At 29.4% G+C, this 19480-nt stretch overlaps 1 protein-coding gene across 1 annotated transcript; it reads right to left on the reverse strand.

Annotated features, from left to right (window-relative positions):
* Positions 1-3888: 3888 nt before the first annotated feature.
* LOC114178807 (zinc finger protein CONSTANS-LIKE 5) lies at positions 3889-5638 on the reverse strand. The gene is made up of 2 exons (XM_028064907.1): positions 4766-5638; positions 3889-4675 (listed from the first exon to the last, which is right to left on the reverse strand). Exons 1-2 carry the CDS (start codon positions 5501-5503, stop codon positions 4298-4300), a joined length of 1116 nt encoding a protein of 371 aa, XP_027920708.1. The 5' UTR covers positions 5504-5638; the 3' UTR covers positions 3889-4297.
* Positions 5639-19480: the final 13842 nt, after the last annotated feature.

Here is a 19480-nt window from a genome sequence, read left to right on the forward strand (position 1 = left end):
ATGGTTAAAGATAAACTAATTATAAAATAATTAATTTTTAAAATAATAATTAAGGGTATAATTGGAAAACAAAAAGTAGACACAAAAGAAGAAATCTTCTTTATATATTGTTATAGATAATTGTTGGTCTTTAGGATTATCTTTTGTAATTATTTATTTTTTATGTTAGATGTCACATTATTTTGTGTCAAAGTTCAATAACTAGAAACATACTTAACGAATTTGAACTTTGTCTCTATTCAAAACTTTGATACATTTTTGTCCTCAAACTTAAAATTAGTGAATATAGTCATTTTAATCAAAGTACATTAAATTATTTTGGCGTGTCAAACACGTTTCATGTTAATATTCGAGTTGTTTACACCATTTAATATGTTTCCGCTTCAATATTTGTTGGAAAGCATGTTTTTACACGTAAACAAACATAATTGAGTTAAAAAAAGACTATATATATATATATATATATATATTCAATTTTTAAGTTTAAAAATTAAAGTGTATCAAGGTTTTAGACATGGACAAATTTCAAATTCACATCAAAATTTAGAGACTAAAAATATACTTAACTCAATTTAATTTTTATATATAAAAGACATTGTTAATATTCTTCTTCATATAATATGCAAAAGACGTTGTGTAACAACGTCGTTAATATACATCTTTTAATGAAATTGTTTAATTTATACTTAATTCTCTTTAGCGAAATATTATTTTCTTCTATAGATTTGTATTAAATTAAGACATTTTAGATTATCTTTCGATGGCTAAAAAATCATCTATTCTTAAAGAGAATGATATTATTAAAGAAAAAAGAATAAAAATAAAAACAAATACAAACAAAAGACAAAGTAAAACTTATGATAGAAAACTTGTATCCGGAGTCTCAAACTAGTTTCTAAAGAAATTTTGTCTAATATAAGAGTGAAAATCTTAATTTGTTGATTTATGAACGCATTTACACTACAAAAATTCTGTATGTACTAATAAAATTTTACTATTGAAAATAAATATGTAGATAAATCCAAATTTCTTGATGAATTTTAAAATTTATATTATTGATAGATATTTTCGTTGATAATGACTTCATTGGTAGATTCAGTTGACAACAACAATGGGACGACGATGAGGGTGGAGGGGAAGGAAAAAGAGAAAGAGGAAGAAGAAGAAAGACAAGAAAGAAAATTAAGAGGAAAAGAAGAAGGAATAAAAAGACTAAATCACAACATTTATCGATAAATTTTATTGACAACCAAAACCTATTAGTAATTACCGACGAATGTTTACTAATGAATTTCATGGTAAAACTCACATGATGGTGGAATACTTAGTGTAATGATTTGAAATTCCCTTCAAAGTTGACTCAGTTGATCATTGTTGTTGTTTTTATTTTTTCTCCCTACCAGTTATATCATTACTCTTTTATGCGGGAAGTGTGGGCTAAAAACATTCCATGAATAACACCACATTACATAATGGGTATGATGTTGCCAAAGATGACACAAATATATTTGATCAAAGAGAAAATTTTGAATAAGGCGAAAAAAATATTATATGCACAAGAAATTTGTATGAATGAGGATTATTGAGGTAAGTTATGCAATAATCCCTATGTCAAAACAATTAACATGATTGAAAACTAGATAGACCAACATATTACTCTTGATGTTGGTATATATTTAAAGACGAATCAATTTAATAAGTACATTATGGTGTGATTTGTTGATCTCTTGTGTTTAGTGATAAAAAAATGCATGCAGATAGATATTTGAGTATAAGATATGTAATAAATATTATACAAATTATTTTATTGAATATATGGGTGACAAAATGGATCAGTCTGGTCCATTTTGGCCAGACTCGTCAATGGCCCATAAAAAACGGGTCGAATTAGACTAGCCTGTTAAACAGAAATAAACCAATAATGATAGCTCGGCCCGTATAGGACGGGCTAATGGGTCGAGCTGGCCTGTCATTTTTTTAATTATTTTAATTATTTTTCAAATTTTTTATTTTCTAATTTTTTATATATACATGAATATTAAAAATATATTTAATCATATAAAATATTTTCTAAAATTTAATTGATTAGTCAATGTTTTTAATTAGATTAATTAAAATGATTATTATATTAAAATTTTAAATTACTTTATTATAACTAATAATTGAAACTTAATTTGTAAGTGTTACAATACTATTATATACTTACATCTTTAAAAAATATAATATTAAAAAATATATTTTTAATTATTCTTTATTTTTTTAAAGCGGGCCAACTGGTCGAGCCGGACCGGACTAACCCGTATTTTGGTATGTTAAATTGACAGGCTGGACAAGTCAAATCAGAATGGGCTAATGAGTTGAAATCTTCACCTATAACTCGTCTCTTCTAACACGGACTGATGGGTTAGCCCTTGGGATCCAACCTGTTTTGTCATCCCTAATTAGATATGATGATTAATGAGCTTAGTATGATATTTTAATTATTCAACTCTTAAATACACATTAACCACTTATTATTCTTATTGAATTTGAAGTAAATATTTAAAAAAGTGATTAAAAAAAATTATTGGTGAAAGAAATATTAACTTTTAGAAAATTACCTAGAATTTCATTATATATATATATATATATATATATATATATATATATATATATATATATATTTGTTTATTTATAGTTGTTGAGGTAGTACATATCATAAAATATTTGTTAAATATTATCTTTTGCATGTATTTTGCATTTTCACCCAAATGATGATGAATAGGTAAACTATATGCATAATAAAATAGACAACTAGTTCCAAATAAATAAAGAAAATATCCATTTTATCAAAATAAAAGTTATAATCATAATACATTACAAATCATATAAATTATAAAACTTTAATTAGCTTCCGTGAATGATTACTTCAAATTCCTTATTAATTAATGTATTTTATTTTATTTTACTATTTCAATTTACACAACAAAACTTTGATCACAATCAACTTAGGTATAAGTTAGAAAAAAAAAAACATTAAAAGTATTATCATCGCAAATGAAAACATGTAATTAAATATTTTAAATTAAAAGAAAAGGTAATTTCTTAAACAATTTTTTTAAATAGCACTACAATTATGAAAATAATATAATTACTCTATAAAAAAAGTTTAAAAATATTGAATTCGTAATATCATTGACATCTTTTTTCGTGTTAAAAAAAAAATCAAATATAAATAATATTTTTCTTCTCTTATGATTATTCCTCCTTCATCTCCTTTGTTTTGATCACATAATTTATTTTCATTTCTCGTTGATTAGATAAATTTGTTTTGATTTCTTGTTGATAAGATAAATTATATTCACTGATAGAGGTGGAGTTAGACAACAGGGGACCAAAACTGTTTTTTTGGTTCGAGTGGGAGAGTAAAGAAAAACCTTTTATGTTAAAAAAATTAAGGATCTGATATCACTGAGTCCTCCCCTGATTTTATTTATACAACGATAACAACAACATTTAACTTGTATTAACGTAAATATCGTTGATAATTGTATCAACCACTTAAACACCCATCACTAGGTTAGCCACAACCAGTACCTATAAGTTTATATATATTTTTTATTTATTTGATTATAATTTTCATTTAAAAATAATGTATTGTTAATCGTATGTTTTGATTGTTGATCTATGATTTAAAAATGTATTATTGTTAAATTTATGATTTGGTAATATATAAAGTAAAAGATAATGAAGAAAGCAAAAGAAGATATGATAGTCTTGAAATGAAAATGGTGAAACAATATTTACGTAAGAGATTAAAGCAGGAGTAGTTGGGAAAGGAATATTAGGGAATCAAAAGCTGAGGGCGTATGAGGCGTTAAAAGAAGAAAGGGTTTGATGACAATGAAATAAAATAAAGAAGAAGTGATTTATATATATAGAGTTGGAAATGGCAGCCAATAAGAAGGGGGAAAGAGATCCGTGATCGGGGTGATAGAAAAAACAGACTTTTATACTAAAAAAGACAGCAGGGAAGGTAAGGCAGTGAAAAGAGTTTACAGTACAGATTCTAATTCTACACGAGCTGAAGATGAAGATGCAGCCCCTTTAAAGTTCTTTAAAAAAAAGTAAACGGGCTTTTCTCCTCCATCCTAATGAAACAACCTTCCCCATCGCGTTCCAGGTAAGAATCACGTTCGTACCGATTCTTCACCTTTTTCCCTAATAATCAATCCCACAGAATCACTAATCATTATTCTAAGATTTCCCGACACTAGATTCATGCACCATCCCGCCATCGTTCCCTCTTTTATACAGACTAAAACGACGGTACGACGCCGTATGGACTGTCCAGCATCAGCGACGCAGCGCCAGGGCTGTACAGACGCTCCACATCCGAGTCAATTTCGGCTCGCTTCGCGAACCGCCCTTTTATCCTGGGCCGGGTTTCCGCATAAGCCTTCCGCGAAGCGTATCGAATGGTTTTCTCGAACTTTCGGTTCTTCCTCTTCTCTCTGTATCGCAGCACCCTCGCTTCACGGTCCATCCCACACAACTGCGTCGCCCCTTGCCCTCCACTTACTCCGGACAAACCAATCCCACTCGATTCCGAACTGTTCCGCCCGAACGAGTACGACATCTCCGACACGGTGTTCCCGTCCGGCACCACTCCAACATCAAGCGATGACGACGAAACCTGTTACATAATTTAATTCTCAAGTCAACTCACTGGAAGACCAAAAATTTATATATGATTTAAAATTTGTTACTAGGTGGTAGTACTCACGCTTTGGCTGAGAGACTGGGATGGGTAGTTAAAGGAGGAGAGCTTGGTGCGGCAAAAATCGATGTCGAAGCAGCTTTCTGATTGGTGGTGGTTATTGATGAGGGAAGGAGCGAGGGAAGGTTTGGTTTGAACCGGAACGACGCTGTCGTTTCCGGCGCTGTTGTGGAAGGAGTTTGAGTAATCGAAGTCGAGGAAGGGGTCCATTTCTGAGTAGAAGATCTCCTTGGACTTGATGTCAGGGGCGTCCATGAGTTTCGACCCGAAATTGGGGTTAGGGATGAGCCAGGCGGCTGCGTCAGTGTCGTCGGGGGCGAAGGCATCGGAGGCAGCGGTGGCGTCGTCGGAGGGGACGATGAAGCCGAAGGAGGCAGCGGCGGAGGCCTTGACGATGGAGTCGGCGGAGTCGAAGAAAGGCTCAACGGGGACGCGGTCGTGGCGGCGCGCGAGGGGGTTGGCAGAGTGGATGTCTGAGTCGCACGTGATACAGAGAGCGGCGGCGTCAGCCTTGCACGTGACAGCCGCGGGGGCCTGCTCGCAGACCTCGCACATCCAGACGCGCTCGTGGCGCGACGCCAGCTTGTTGGCGCAGTGAATCTTGGAGTCGCAAGCGATGCAGAGAAAAGCGGAATCGGGGCGGCAGAAAAGCGCCGCCGAAGCCAGTTTGCAGGAGTCACATGGCTTTGGCGGCACGGTCCAGCCGCTCCTGAACCCCTTCAAGCCTCCTCTTTCAATTCCCATGGTCTGAACAGAAAAAAGTACTTTTGAAAAACGCGGCTAATCTAACGGTACTACTCTCTCTTGTTCCCAAAGAGGAGTGGAATGGAATAGAGTTAGAGCCACCTACACGCGGAGACGAGTGAGTAAGTTGATTTCTTTGGGTGCGGTTTTTCTATTATCTATATTAGTCACTGGTCGCAGAGAGGAAATCTAGGTGATGACGAATCAATGCGGGACACGTGGTTCTCTCTTGGCCACATAAATGGTTCGCTCAGACCAACAATATTAGAATAGATATGTATTGCGGAGTAGTAGTTGTCATCGTGTTGTGTCTGTGCCGACGTGGGCCCGTCACGGACATTAGATGCAATCACTATGCTTTTTTAACATTTTTATTACTTACTAAAACAACGCAGAGGAGTCAAGAGGATCATTTTCTTTTTCAAGCAACCCCTGTTATCTCTCGAGAAAACGGAAAAAAGATAAAACTATTTTCTATTGCATAATTTTGACTACTTTTACATCATCGATTAACAGAAAATGTTAACAATATAGTTTTTGAGATAATAAAGATTTGCCATGTATGGTAATGATTAAATAATTGTGTGAAATTATTTTACATCATCAAAATATAATTTATTTTTTATTTCATCATAATTATTTTAATGATATAAAATATTCATATTTATTTCATGATAAATGTATGGAAAGTAAAATCTTTAAACATATATTATGTTTCTCCTTCTATAGTTAATGAGAGCCTCATATCCAACAATCGAAATATCAGGAGACACAATTGGGAAGGGGAGACATGTTAAAGTTGGCACGAATAGCCAACAGCAAACCCACGTGGGTAAAACAGGATATATGAGAGAGAAAAGAAAATGGAACAATTTTAAGGTATTGTTGACTTAATTGGTATTTTGTTTAGGATGTTATATATCAATTTTCTTCTAAACTGATGCTAATTAACTACTAATAGAAATTAATTGGTGGCTCACATTATACCAAATGAAAAATATTTCGTCGAGTTGTAAACTTCCGGTCATCTCCTACAGATATTTAAGCAGATGCTAATTACTTTAAGTAGATTTTAATTTGTGTCTTATACCTTCATACGATTATTGACAGAATTTTGAGCTGACACTTTTAGACTCTATTATAGAAATAAAATACTTTGAGCTTTGGAAACAGACAATAGCCCATAATAGATGTATTCATCTTATGTGAATTATGGAACTTGCTTTCTAAACCGTAAAGAATAGAGAAACAAATGTAGTAGTCAAACATTAACGTAAGATGCGGCCTTTACTTTTATATAGAAATAGGAATCGAATGTTCTACATAATTAAGCACTTATTTTAACTGAAATTGTTCGCAAACATCGGATATAAATTATGTGTATTGGTGGAGTTGTTAACCGATGCCTTTAAAATATTAATTTAGAAAGTGAAAATAAAATATAAAGAAAAAAAAAGACTAATCACTTGCTCAAATGTTGATATTATTAAGTAATAATGAATTGTGTGACATTATTAAAGTCTATGTGTCCTTAGAGTTTAAATCTGGAGGGTTATGTACCCTACAAGTCGATCAAGATGTTCATATAAAGACAACATCATACCAACATAAGCATGTTTTTTATCATGCCAGCATGTCCTTGTGATAATATGCTAATATCGTGGAACGATGACATAACTTCTTGCTCCCTCTAATTGATCTTCAAATATCATATAGATTTTCTTGAAATGATCATCAATAAGAAAGTTAACACGCATTTAGTTATTCTAGTTCAACTTCTTCTAACCTAAAGTGAGGACATATATTTCTTGTCCTACAACTATTTTTTCCAACACAATCCCTTTAGTCAATCATACTCCACATCTTGTGCTATATGAATAACTTATTACATGGGATAAAAATAAGTGAAGATAAAGTTTACCTAACAAATTTAAGTATTTCGCTTAGCAGAGAAAAAATGTTAACATTTACAGTTAAAATTTGGAAGAAAAGTTTGAATGATCTATAAAATAAATGACGATAAAAAAAATAAAATTATATATAAATATGGTAAATTAATCTTATTAATAGGAGAATCTCCAACATTATTTCCATGATTTTTGTATATATATTTTCCTAAAGAGTACTTAGAATGATATAGTAATATTAAATTATTTACACACAAAAAAAAATTTACATAATAATGAACTTGTATAGTTTTTATAACCTTTTAATTTAATTTATATATAATAGTTTAGTTATTGTCTTATTAAAATGTTTTTTTCTTATAAATTAGTAATTACTAACAATTTTAAATTTAATTCTTATCCAGCCATATAGTTAAAACTTGATATTTTTTAAAATATTTAATTATGCTGGTTGATTAATCCTTTGTTTTATAAATTTGTATCTCATTCACTTTCAGAAAGCCACTTCTTCTCTCTAGTCCTATTTTCTCTCAAAAAATCTTCTTTTCCTACCATAAAATTCTGATTCAATTCTAATCCATTTGAATAGTCACTACCGTTAGAGTAATCCATACGAAGAGTTCTACCAAAACCCATTCAATTTCTTTTAACGGTGAGTTCAAAATTTTGTCCATTCTTTATATATAACAATATGTTTTCTTCTACATGCAAGTTTCTTTTTGCTGCGCAAGTTACTTCCATTCGTCCTTAATGAAATTTCTTTTAGTTTAGATCCTAATGTTGTGTCTTAATCATCATTTGGGTCTTTTTATTTCCATAATATATGGTGAATTAATCTTATTAATAGGAGAATCTCCAACATTATTTCCATATTTTTTGTATATATATTTTTTCCTAAAGACTGCTTAGAATGATATAGTAATATTAAATTATTTACACAAAAAATTACATAAGAATGAACTTGTATAGTTTTTATAACCTTTTAATTTAATTTATATATAATAGTTTAGTTATTATCTTATTAAAATATTGTTTTCTTATAAATTAGTGATTACTAACAACATTTTTAAATTTAATTCTTATCCAACCATATAGTTAAAACTTTATGTTTTTTAAAAATATTTAATTATGCCTGTTGATTAATCCTTTGTTTTATAAAGGTATAATAACTGATTTGATACCCCAATTTTTTGGTTAAGTTCAATTTGATCCTCATACTTTTCGTTTGTTCCATTTAGTACCCTAATTATCTAAAAAGATTCAATTTGGTCCGTGTCCGTACAGAACATGTATCAAGCCGTGAAACTTTTAATTTTTTTTCAATTTTCTAATTTTTTTTCAAAAAATTTAAAAACTGCCACGTGTTAATTTACCATCGTGTCACGTGGCAGCTTACAATCATGACACGTGACAGTGGTAATAGTTATTTTCAATTTAGTCCTCTATTTAAATTTTTGGTTCAATTTAGTACCCAATTTTTTAAAATGATTCAATTTTGTCCTCTCCAATTTGAGACCAAATTATAAATAAGCTTAATTACAATTTATATATACATGTTACAATAACGTTTTCTAATATATACATAAAATCATTTCACCTAAATACTTAAATTATTTTATTTTTTACATTTTTTATTTTTGTAACTTTTTACACATGAAATTTTTTACACTTGTAAAAATAAAACAATTTAAATATTGAGATGTAGTGATTTGATGTATAAATTCAAAACAATTATTTTAACATGTATATATAAGTTATAATTAAACTTAGTTACTAATTTGGTCTCAAATTAGAGAGGATGAAATTGGATCATTTTAAAAAATTGGGATACTAAATTGACAAAAAATTTAAATAGATGACTAAATTGAAAATAACTATTATCACTGCCACGTGTCATGATTGTAAGCTACCACGTGGCACAATGGTAAACTGACACGTGACAATTTTTAAATTTTTTTGAAAAAAAATTAAAATTTTTTAAAAAATTAAAAATATCAGGGCTTGACACATGTCTTGTACACGGTGCTAACTCCAACTTATCGGAGAGGACCAAATTGAATCTTTTTAGATAATTTGAGTACTAAATTGAACAAACCAAAAGTATGGGACCAAATTGAACTTAACATAAAAATTGGGGTACCAAATCAGTAATTATACCTTTTTATAAATTTGTATCTTATTCTCTCTTAGAAAGCCCCTTTCTTCTCTCTAGCCTTATTTTCTCTCAAAAATTCTTCTTTTTCTACAATAAAATTCTAATTCAATTTTAATTTTTTTGAAGATTTACTATCCTTAGAGTAATCCATACAAAGAGTTCTACCAAACCCCATTCAATTTCTTTTAACGGTGAGTTCAAAATTTTGTCCATTCTTTACATGTAACAATATGGTTTCTCAAGTTCCTTTTTGCTTTGCATGTTACTTCCATTCGTCTTTAATGAAATTTTCTTCTTTGGTTGAGATCCTAATGTTGTGTTTTGATCGTCATTTGGGTCTTTTGCTGTGTAGATAGAGTGCTTTGATATGTGAAGCTATTTAGGGAGAAAAGAACAATGCTAGGTCAAGACTTTATGGTAAGGGAAACTATTTTCTTTGCAAAATTAATGCTTTATTGTTGAAGTATAAAATATGGTTTGATTTTAGTGTGTGAATGTTGATAAAGCTTAAACAATTTTCCAAGAGAAACAAAGTTATAATGAATGATGTTCGCAATAGTGATGATTTTCTTTTGTGTAGAGAAAGTTAAGACTATTGTAAGAAGAATAGAATTTGGTTTGTGATTTGTAATTATTAAGTGTGAGTGACATTGCTGGATGAGATAAATTAATTTATGGTTGCTACTATTGGTGTTATGAAATTTGAAAAACTAATGTTGGAAAAGTTGTTATAGTAGAAATTTTGGGAAATGACTATGACTTTTATGAATTGTATGATTCAATTGTTCTTGTGGGTCTGTTTGCTTGAATGACTTTGATGCAGTAAGGTGATTTTACTTATGACATTTATCTTGTGTGAAGGAATGGGTTATATCTTTCTAAATGGTTTTTCTTGTGTGCTTTCTGTGTGATTATGAATGTATTACCATATGTTTGATAATGCATGTATAATGTGTAAAGGGTTTTAGTGTTGGGTTGTCAAATTAGTTATTTCCGATGGGAAATGCTAATCTAAGATGAGTCCAAGTGTATTGAAGGCACTTGTGATGTGAGACAATCCTAACTCTATTAGTATCTGACTCAGGATGATAACTAGGTGGCGAGAGTCAAAGGAGGTTTCACATAGCAGTAATATGATATAAAAGAGGATCATACTCAGTGAGTTAACGAAGTTAACCCTGTCAGTACTTGATGACTTATATGGTTGTTCCACTTGAGTTATTATTGTTGAGAAAGAGGAGAAGAGGGACAATATGACAAGTGCAGAGTCTATTCAATACACTAGTCTTCCTGAAGCAAGAGTTTAAATGTATTATGGTAGTTCTAAGTTTGATCTTTAGTATCTTATTTGATATTTTGTATATTTCAAATAATTAATTATACAACATTTTTAAAAAGATATAATATATTTATATTGATATTTATTCTTGTAAAAATTAGCTTACCCTTGTATTTTGTTTGTTCCCTTGTTTTCCTTTCTTTTGCGATGATTGTATATTTTGTATATATATTGTTTATATATACGTGAACATATATAAGAGTTGATGGTTAAAGTGACACTAGTTGTGATGGAGAAATGAATGATTAGGATTAGGGATGATAACAAGTCGGGTCGGACACGGATAATGTCTACCTGCAAAAAAAAATCCACACGATACTCACTTTTAAAACTTGTGGGTCTCTGTGGATACCTACATACCCACAAATATTTAAAAAAGATGTATATTTTATAGATTTTTTAAATAAAATTATAACATAATATAAATAAAATTTTAATTTTCAATTAAATTTAACCTAATAAAATTTATTTTTAATTTTAATTAAATTTAACTTAACAAAATATAATTTTAATTTTAATTTTTTTTGTGGGTAATGGATACGTGCAGATACGAGTAGTATGATATCTGTACCCGATCCATTTATAAGCGAGTATTATCCACTATCCGCTGGTAATAATTACCCACGAATATTAATTATCTGTCGCAGATTTTATCTGTAAATACCTGCGGATGCGATTATTTTTGCCATTCCTAATTAAGATAAAAATATTATAGGGACATTAAATTGTAGTTTAAGAAAAAACTGTATTTTGTTACTTGTTTATATTTTAAAGTAATCATGAGTTATTTTTTTAATAAAAAAACTATAAATGTAAATTTATTTTGAAATACCTTGCTACAAAGACATATTATAGTTAATAATTACTCAAATTTCTTTTGAATTTTTGGATTGTTTAAAATAGCACATATTAATTTATGATAGCCATTTAAGCTTACGTAGTCTCACTAAAATGATATTTAAGTTATGTAATTTTATTTAGAAAAATCACGTTCTCAAGTTAAAAACTTAATCTTATAAATTATATTTATTTAAAATTAATGCAATTTAATTTAAAACAACTATTTTTTTATATGATGACTAAAACGTATTTAAAACTTTAAATAATATTTTTATGGATTGTACATAATAAAACAATTTATTTAAAATAATAATTTTTCAAAACAACAATATTATATATCTTAATATATCTTTAATTTTTTATAAAAAAAACAACGATTCCCAACCATTTATACTCAAGTAAAACCATTATAGTAATTATGATTTCCATAAATTATATGATACTAATTAAAAAGTTGTGATTGTTAAATGTGAAAATTTATTTTACCAAATACCCCTAATATCATGTTTACCTCGTGCTTTTCTAAATCACTTTAATTAACTATTTTAAGATATTGTTACATCTCTATTCAACGTCATTATTGTTTCAAATGTAATGCCATTGTTTCCTTTTTCTGGTTTTCCATTTTTTGTTTCTCTCAAACATTTTACTTTTTTCTCTCTAATTTGCTTCTTATATAATTTATCTTTTACAAAATTTGATCACATTTTTTCGTAGTTCAGGATTTAAGGAACATTTCCATCCGGTTAGATTTTGAAACAAAGTAATTTTGTATTTGATTTAAAGATTTTTGTTCTTTTTCTTTATGTTTGTATCATTAATTTTAGAAAAGTAATAATCTCAGCTTGTTTGATCATATACTCAATTTTTGTTATGTTTTAGATATTCGCTCTTAATTTTATAAAAATATTTATTTTAATTAGTTTTAATCTTATAAAAAATATTATAAAAATATATTTCAATTATTAAAAAATATTGGAAAAAATTGAATCAAAGACACAAAAGTGATGACTATATTAAATTAGAGAGACATACATGAGGACTAAATTAAAATCAAGACAATTATCTTGCCACATGACACTGACATTGTCATGTGTCACACTATGTAAGCTCCCTTTTTTGTCTTAAACTGATGGGCCCAACTTTAGTAAGTAAGGGGCCCAAGTCAACCCATTATCTTTTAGCTATTTCAGAAAAACTCTATAACTTTTCCACTAAGCTTTTTGTCTTCTCACTTTGCAACATTCACTCACCTTTCACCCTTTTTGAAAATAGAAGCTCTATTAGGGCTTGAGCCACATCCTTCTCCTAGTTAGTTGAGCTTTTTCCTTTACTCTTTCAAAACTTTGTTGCTTTGGTTCTGTCTTGGGTTTTCCCCTAGAAATTTACTCTCGTCCTTATGTTCATGCTTTACAGCTCTTTAGTTCGTCTTGGAGCTGTGGTGCTCATCTGTTGGGTCCCTGTTTTGTTTTGCTAGCATCTGTTCAGGTAATGGAAGCTAGAGTTTTGCAGTTTTTAAGAAAAGTCTTGCATGTTGGTATTTCTGGTTCTGAATCGTGCTTAAAAGGTTGTGTTGATGTCTTTGATTGTGTGAATATGAATTGTGTGTTCTTTTTAGATAAATTTCTGGTTTTGCATGCGTGAGAGCATGTGAGATCCGCTAAGCTCGCCTAGGCGAGTGGTTAGTCGGCCAAACTAGAAGCTCTCGCCTAAACGAGGATAGTAGAAGCTCGTCCCTGGTTTTGCTCGAACCCTCGCTCAAGCGACGAGCTCCCGCTTTGAGCGAGAGCAATCTCGCTCAGGTGAGGAGATCTCACCTAAGCGAGAACTCGCGAAATCTTGCAGTGCTTTATGTTGCAATCTCACCTAGGCGAGAGCCTTTAGCTTGAGCGAAGGGCCCGTTTCGCTTTAGCGAGGGCTCATAGCTTGAGCGAGACTGGTGCAGGAACATGCTCTAGCATTGTTCTCTTTTATGTTTTGGTTGTTTGATTGCATGATTGAGTGATTTACCTTAAGGGCATGAAGTATGATGTCATGTATGGTTTATGAGATTAAATAAGGCTGAGACTTTGCTGTACTAGATATGGAATGAATCACAAATTGATTGGTTGGTTGAGCATTGACATGAAATTATAATGCTTGAGATAAAATTGTGGTTCTGGTGTGAGAAACATGAATGTGGTATGAGATAGACGTAATTCCATGAATCTCTTGGTGAGATTTCATGGTGGTGTTGTAATGTATATAATTAGATAAGGATTCAAGTAAGGTTGCATCTTGAAACTCTAAAGAACCAATTAATCTCACGTAAAGCAGATTGATTTAAGTGGTGAGAGTAGCAGGAGGTCTTAGTCTTTGACAGGATAATGGCCCTAGATGATTGAAGGCTAACCTTGTGCGTGGTATGGTGAAACCCATTGGCAATGGTTCTGTAGAGCAGTAGAGGCCACCACAAGTGCAAGCATCCAGTGAATCTGATCTCTTTATATGTATCCGGATAATTGAGTCATAGAGTCTTGCATTGTTTATCATCACATGTTTAAATGCCTACAATGTTGCCTGTTTTGAAAAATGTTTAATATTGCTTGCTCATTGCCATGTTGAAAATTATTTTTTTACTCTAGTTTACCATTTTTGTTTGTTGCATGTTCTCTATTTGACATTCCTTTTTGTAATGATCACCAAGTTCTTGGTGTGAACAGATATGGGAGCCCCTGGTGATCGTAGTGATGATGGAAATGCTGCAGTGTAGTATGCACGGGTTGGATCTTGCTCTATGAAGCATCTTTAGGGACACCGTTGCCTTTGAATTTCAGTGCTCTATGAGCAAGCCTTTTGGACAACTGTCAAACTCTAATTTTTTTTTGTTTTAATTCATGGCATCGTTGTGTGCCTTTGTCTTCATTTCTAAGTATATTTATGGGTGACTATGATTAGTGGATTCTGTATATATTGTTTGTCTCATGCTCTAAAATACTATAACTATGCGACTTTTTGTTTAGTAGAATTATGCTATTTAAATGGAATGTCACACACAAAAGACTTGACACATGGCAACAAAAAAAAATTACAAAAAAAAATAGAGGTTAACATATGACGTGCTATTAATGGCGTTAATAATTTTTTTTCTAAAAGGGACCTAATAGGTACTTTCCAAAAGTTGGGACATAATTGACATTTTTTTAAGATCGATTACTAAATTAACACACCCTTATTATTAAAGTGAGTGTCATCCGATTAATTAAACCTATATGTATTGATATGATGTGATGTGAGAGTACTGTATACACAAATAGATATATGTACAATAGGTGAAAATAAACGTTTGGGAAATAATAAAAAAAATGTTTTAAATTATCTTTTATAAATATTCATATTTATATACTTTTTATATGAATTTAAGTTATATTTTATTTTGATGTAATCTTTATACAAGCGTTTTTGATGCATTTATAGTTTAATTAATACTATAATAATATTGAGTCTTATAGCAAAATCATAACAAGCTGCAGTCACGAGATTTTCACATTATTAGTTTTTAATAATATAACTCATATTTAACTACTTAAAACTGTACATCAACATAACATTATAATCTCAAACTCATTCATGTCATTCATATGTAGGGATATTGTTCAAACAACAATGTGACGAAAGCCTTTTTATATTCATTTGACATGCTAAAATAATTCAAATCCAATGAATTATATGTTGTGTTGATGAAAATAATATGTCTTGAAAAGTTCCAAGTCGCATAGGATAACCAAGGAGGTGTGTGTTAGTGACTATAGAACTCTAAATTCATGATGTTCCTTGCCCCAAGTCAAAGACACTTTGAACTAGTGTTTGACTTTTCTTATATTCTCTTGTAATAGAGTGTTGTAAGGTGCAACTAAATTCTTGCTCTGAAGGGTGTTGGTGTACTTGGGGTTAAAGGGTTGAGAGTGTTCTCTCTGTGTTATACAAATTTGCACATAGTAATTATTCTTTGTGGTCGTGGTTTTTCTTCGTATTTGCAGTTTCTACGTTATATTCATGTGTTCTCTAGGTTAATCTTATTTCTCTATTAATAGGGTAATTCTGGGGGATAAAGACAGTAATGTTCTTAATTGATGATGTGTTTTTTTCAACATATAATTTTTGCCCTGGTAGTAAATGTTTGATTCTAACAATTGATAAGTGAATAATTGTTGCATGTGGTATCAATTATCTTTTGAGATCGGTCACAATCAAATATAATTTTTAGTCTAGTGATAAATAGTAAAATTGTAGCATTGGAGGGTGGTTGTTCATATTATTTAATGGTGTCTAAATCTGGTGTGGTGCTATGTGGGCACACAATGCATGTGGATGTCACCGAAGATGGTGAGCATGGCCATAGACAACGAGAGAAAATATTTTATATGAAAAAATATAAAATAATATCATATACTTTATATTACTCTAAAGTTTCTAAATAGTGCTCCATGTAGACTACCTGAATAGGTAATCCACCCAGCATTCACAAATAAAAATCTTAATAAACATATCTTTGTCTCTTTTGTTGTGTCATACTGCTGGGCACCAAAAAAAAGCAATTCTTATTTTTATGACATTTGGTTATTAGTTTATGTTTTATTTGAAACTGTCTTTTTATCATTTTAAAAAACAAATCTGCATACCGCAAAATTAAGAGATAAACGTGTGTGTGTGTGTATATATATATATATATATATATATATGCGTGTTTTATAGAGTGGAAGGTATAAGATATAATTTGGAAGAGGTAGAAAGCGAATATGGTATAGTGGGAGTCAGAATCATTGCATCAAAGACATTATGAGCAAAGTCAAACAATGCGAGGATGTTAGAAATTATCATCTGGTGGGGACGCTTTATATTTTTGTTTGGAGAGGGGAAAATGAAAGAATAAACAGTGTTAGCCTTAAGCAATGATAGAAAGGATAATGGGATAAGGTGCCAATATTTTCTATACTATACAAAAACATTCTTTTGCTCTTGAAGTTATCGGTAAAAGAAAAAGAAGTTACCTAAATGGACCATTTTTGAAACTCTTTTAAGCTGAAAATATAAGAGGACAAGGTTTACCCTACCTGATCTATCCCTATCCCTGGGTTGTAGTTGGCTAAGAGAAACAGTTACAGATAAGGGTGTGTTTATTTCAGAAGATCCATTTGACTGAATTTGAGAAAGAGATGGGATCGTTTAAATAGAAAAAACTTATGATAAATAAAAGAATTAAAGATAAAAAATTATCAAAATTAGCGAGTTTATGTGATATGTTTGATAAATTAAAAAATAAAATAAGATGATTAGCATTTTATTCTTGCTCATAAGAATAATTAAAATAAAAATGTAATTAGTGTAAATTATGTTAAAATAAAATGTGAATTATTTAAAATTGATAAAATTATGCTAAAATAAAATTATATCGATAGAAATAAAATTGAGATAAATTGTGTTAAGTAATAATTTATATATTATAATTTTAAGTATTATAATTACAATTATAAATAATTATAATAATTGTTATATTATATATTATTACTATATATATATATATATATATATATTAGGATTAAATATGTTTTTTTCCTCAAGTTTCAGTGAAATTTTGAATTAGTCCCTCTTTAAAAATTTTGACCAATTTAGTCCTTCGTCTTTAAAAATGTGCGAATTTAGTCATTATAATCAAATTTTGTTAAGTTTATCTGACATTTCAAGCGTATTTCATGATAATATTTGAATTGTTTACGCAGTTTGACACATTTTTGCTTCAATGTTAACTCAAATTTTATCATAAAATACGTTCAAAATGTCAAATAAACTTAACAAAATTGGATGAGAATGACTAAATCCATGCATTTCTAAAGATGAATGACTAAATTGGTATACAGTTTCAAAGAGGAACTAATTCCGAAATTCCCTGAAACTTGAGAGAACAAAAACATATTTAACTCTATTTTTTATTATTATATAAGATGAGAATGACTCTATATATTATAACATATAATAGAATTTTGTTATATGTTAGTGTGACAATCCAAAAATTCCTTCATCAGAAAATCATTTACTTATCTGTAAACATAGTTCTAAAAAAGAAAAAAACTTCTTTTCTCTTCTAAAATTTTTAATCAACTTTCATCTCTTTTGAAGATTCAACACCGGAGTAATCTATTTATTTATGTGAAGAACTATATCAAAATCCTCAATCAATCTCTCCTAATGGTAAGTTTGAAAATTCTACCAATTCTCTGAGAGCAACCTTTTTTCCCCTTGCAAGCAAAAAGATGAATGAGTTAAAGAAGAACTAACCTATAAGAGAAGTGATGAATGAGTGTAACCTTGATGATGTTATAGTGACAATATTGTTGGTATTTGAAAGATTAAATGTATTTTATGTGGTATAGTGATTCTTATAAAATTAATGAATTAATTAGATATATGATTAAACTGATAATCTTTATGGTGTGTAAAAAGTAGAGATGGTAGAATGCATTGAATTATGGTGACATGCTGTTTATATATATATATATATATATATATATATATATATATATATATATATATATATATATATATATATATATATATATATATATATATATATTAAAGAAAGTAGTAAATTTATGTGATTGTTATAATGCTCTGAAATTATTTTTATTTTACATTTTACTAAATAGTTTCTTTGTATGCCATCAATTATGTTTATGATTATGTTGAATTATGGTTGATATTGTATGAGTAATTGTGAAGATTTAGTGTGTTTGGGTTGTCAAATTAGTTATTTTTAAAGGAAAATGCTAGTATAAGGTGAGTCCAAGTGTATTGAAAGAGATTTGTTATGTGAGATTATTCTATCTCTATTAGTATCTAACTCACACATAGGAAGATAACTAGGTGGTGAGAGTCAAATGAGGCTTCACTTGATAGATGATATGATATGAAAGAGAATCATACTTATGGAACTAGTAAAGTTATTCATGATAAAAAGTTGTAAAGAAGGAAGAGATAAGTACAATATGACATATGCAAAGTCACATGAGTCCATTCAATACACTAGCCTTTCTTTCGGAAGGCCGAGTCTAGATATTACTCTTTAGTTTTATGCTTGGCTGATTTTTATTTTATACATCCAAAGGATTCATTTTTACAATTTTTTTTTTTGTAAAAAGGATTCATTTTTTATATTATGTTTTTAAAAAATATGTAAATATACAATGGTATTGTAATTTAAATCCTTAAGACTCACAAATCAAGTATCAATTATTAGTTATAATAGAGTAATATAACATGTAAATGTAATAATTATTTTAATTTATCTAATTAAAAAATTAATTAATTAACTGAAAGTTTAAAAAATATTTTATATGATGAAATATGTTTTTAATATTAATTTATATATATATATATATATATATATATATATATATAATTTAAAAAACTTGAAAACAAATTGAATGAAATGTAGTTATTATAAAAGAAAATATGTTTACATAAAGTTAATAAATGTAAAATATTTAATTCACCACTAAACTTATTAACTTTGGTATGAAATTGTTAAAATATAAGGATAACATTGTTTAAATACAAAATTTTGAGAAATTAATCATTTTGTGTAATATAACTTAAAATATATTTTGTATTATAATTAATTAATGAATTTAATTTTATTATTGTATGAACCTAAATATAAATCAAATTAATAATAATAATAATAATAATAATAAATATCA

This window comes from Vigna unguiculata, chromosome 3 (genome assembly GCF_004118075.2).
Source record: "Vigna unguiculata cultivar IT97K-499-35 chromosome 3, ASM411807v1, whole genome shotgun sequence".
NCBI classification, from domain to species: Eukaryota; Viridiplantae; Streptophyta; class Magnoliopsida; order Fabales; family Fabaceae; genus Vigna; species Vigna unguiculata.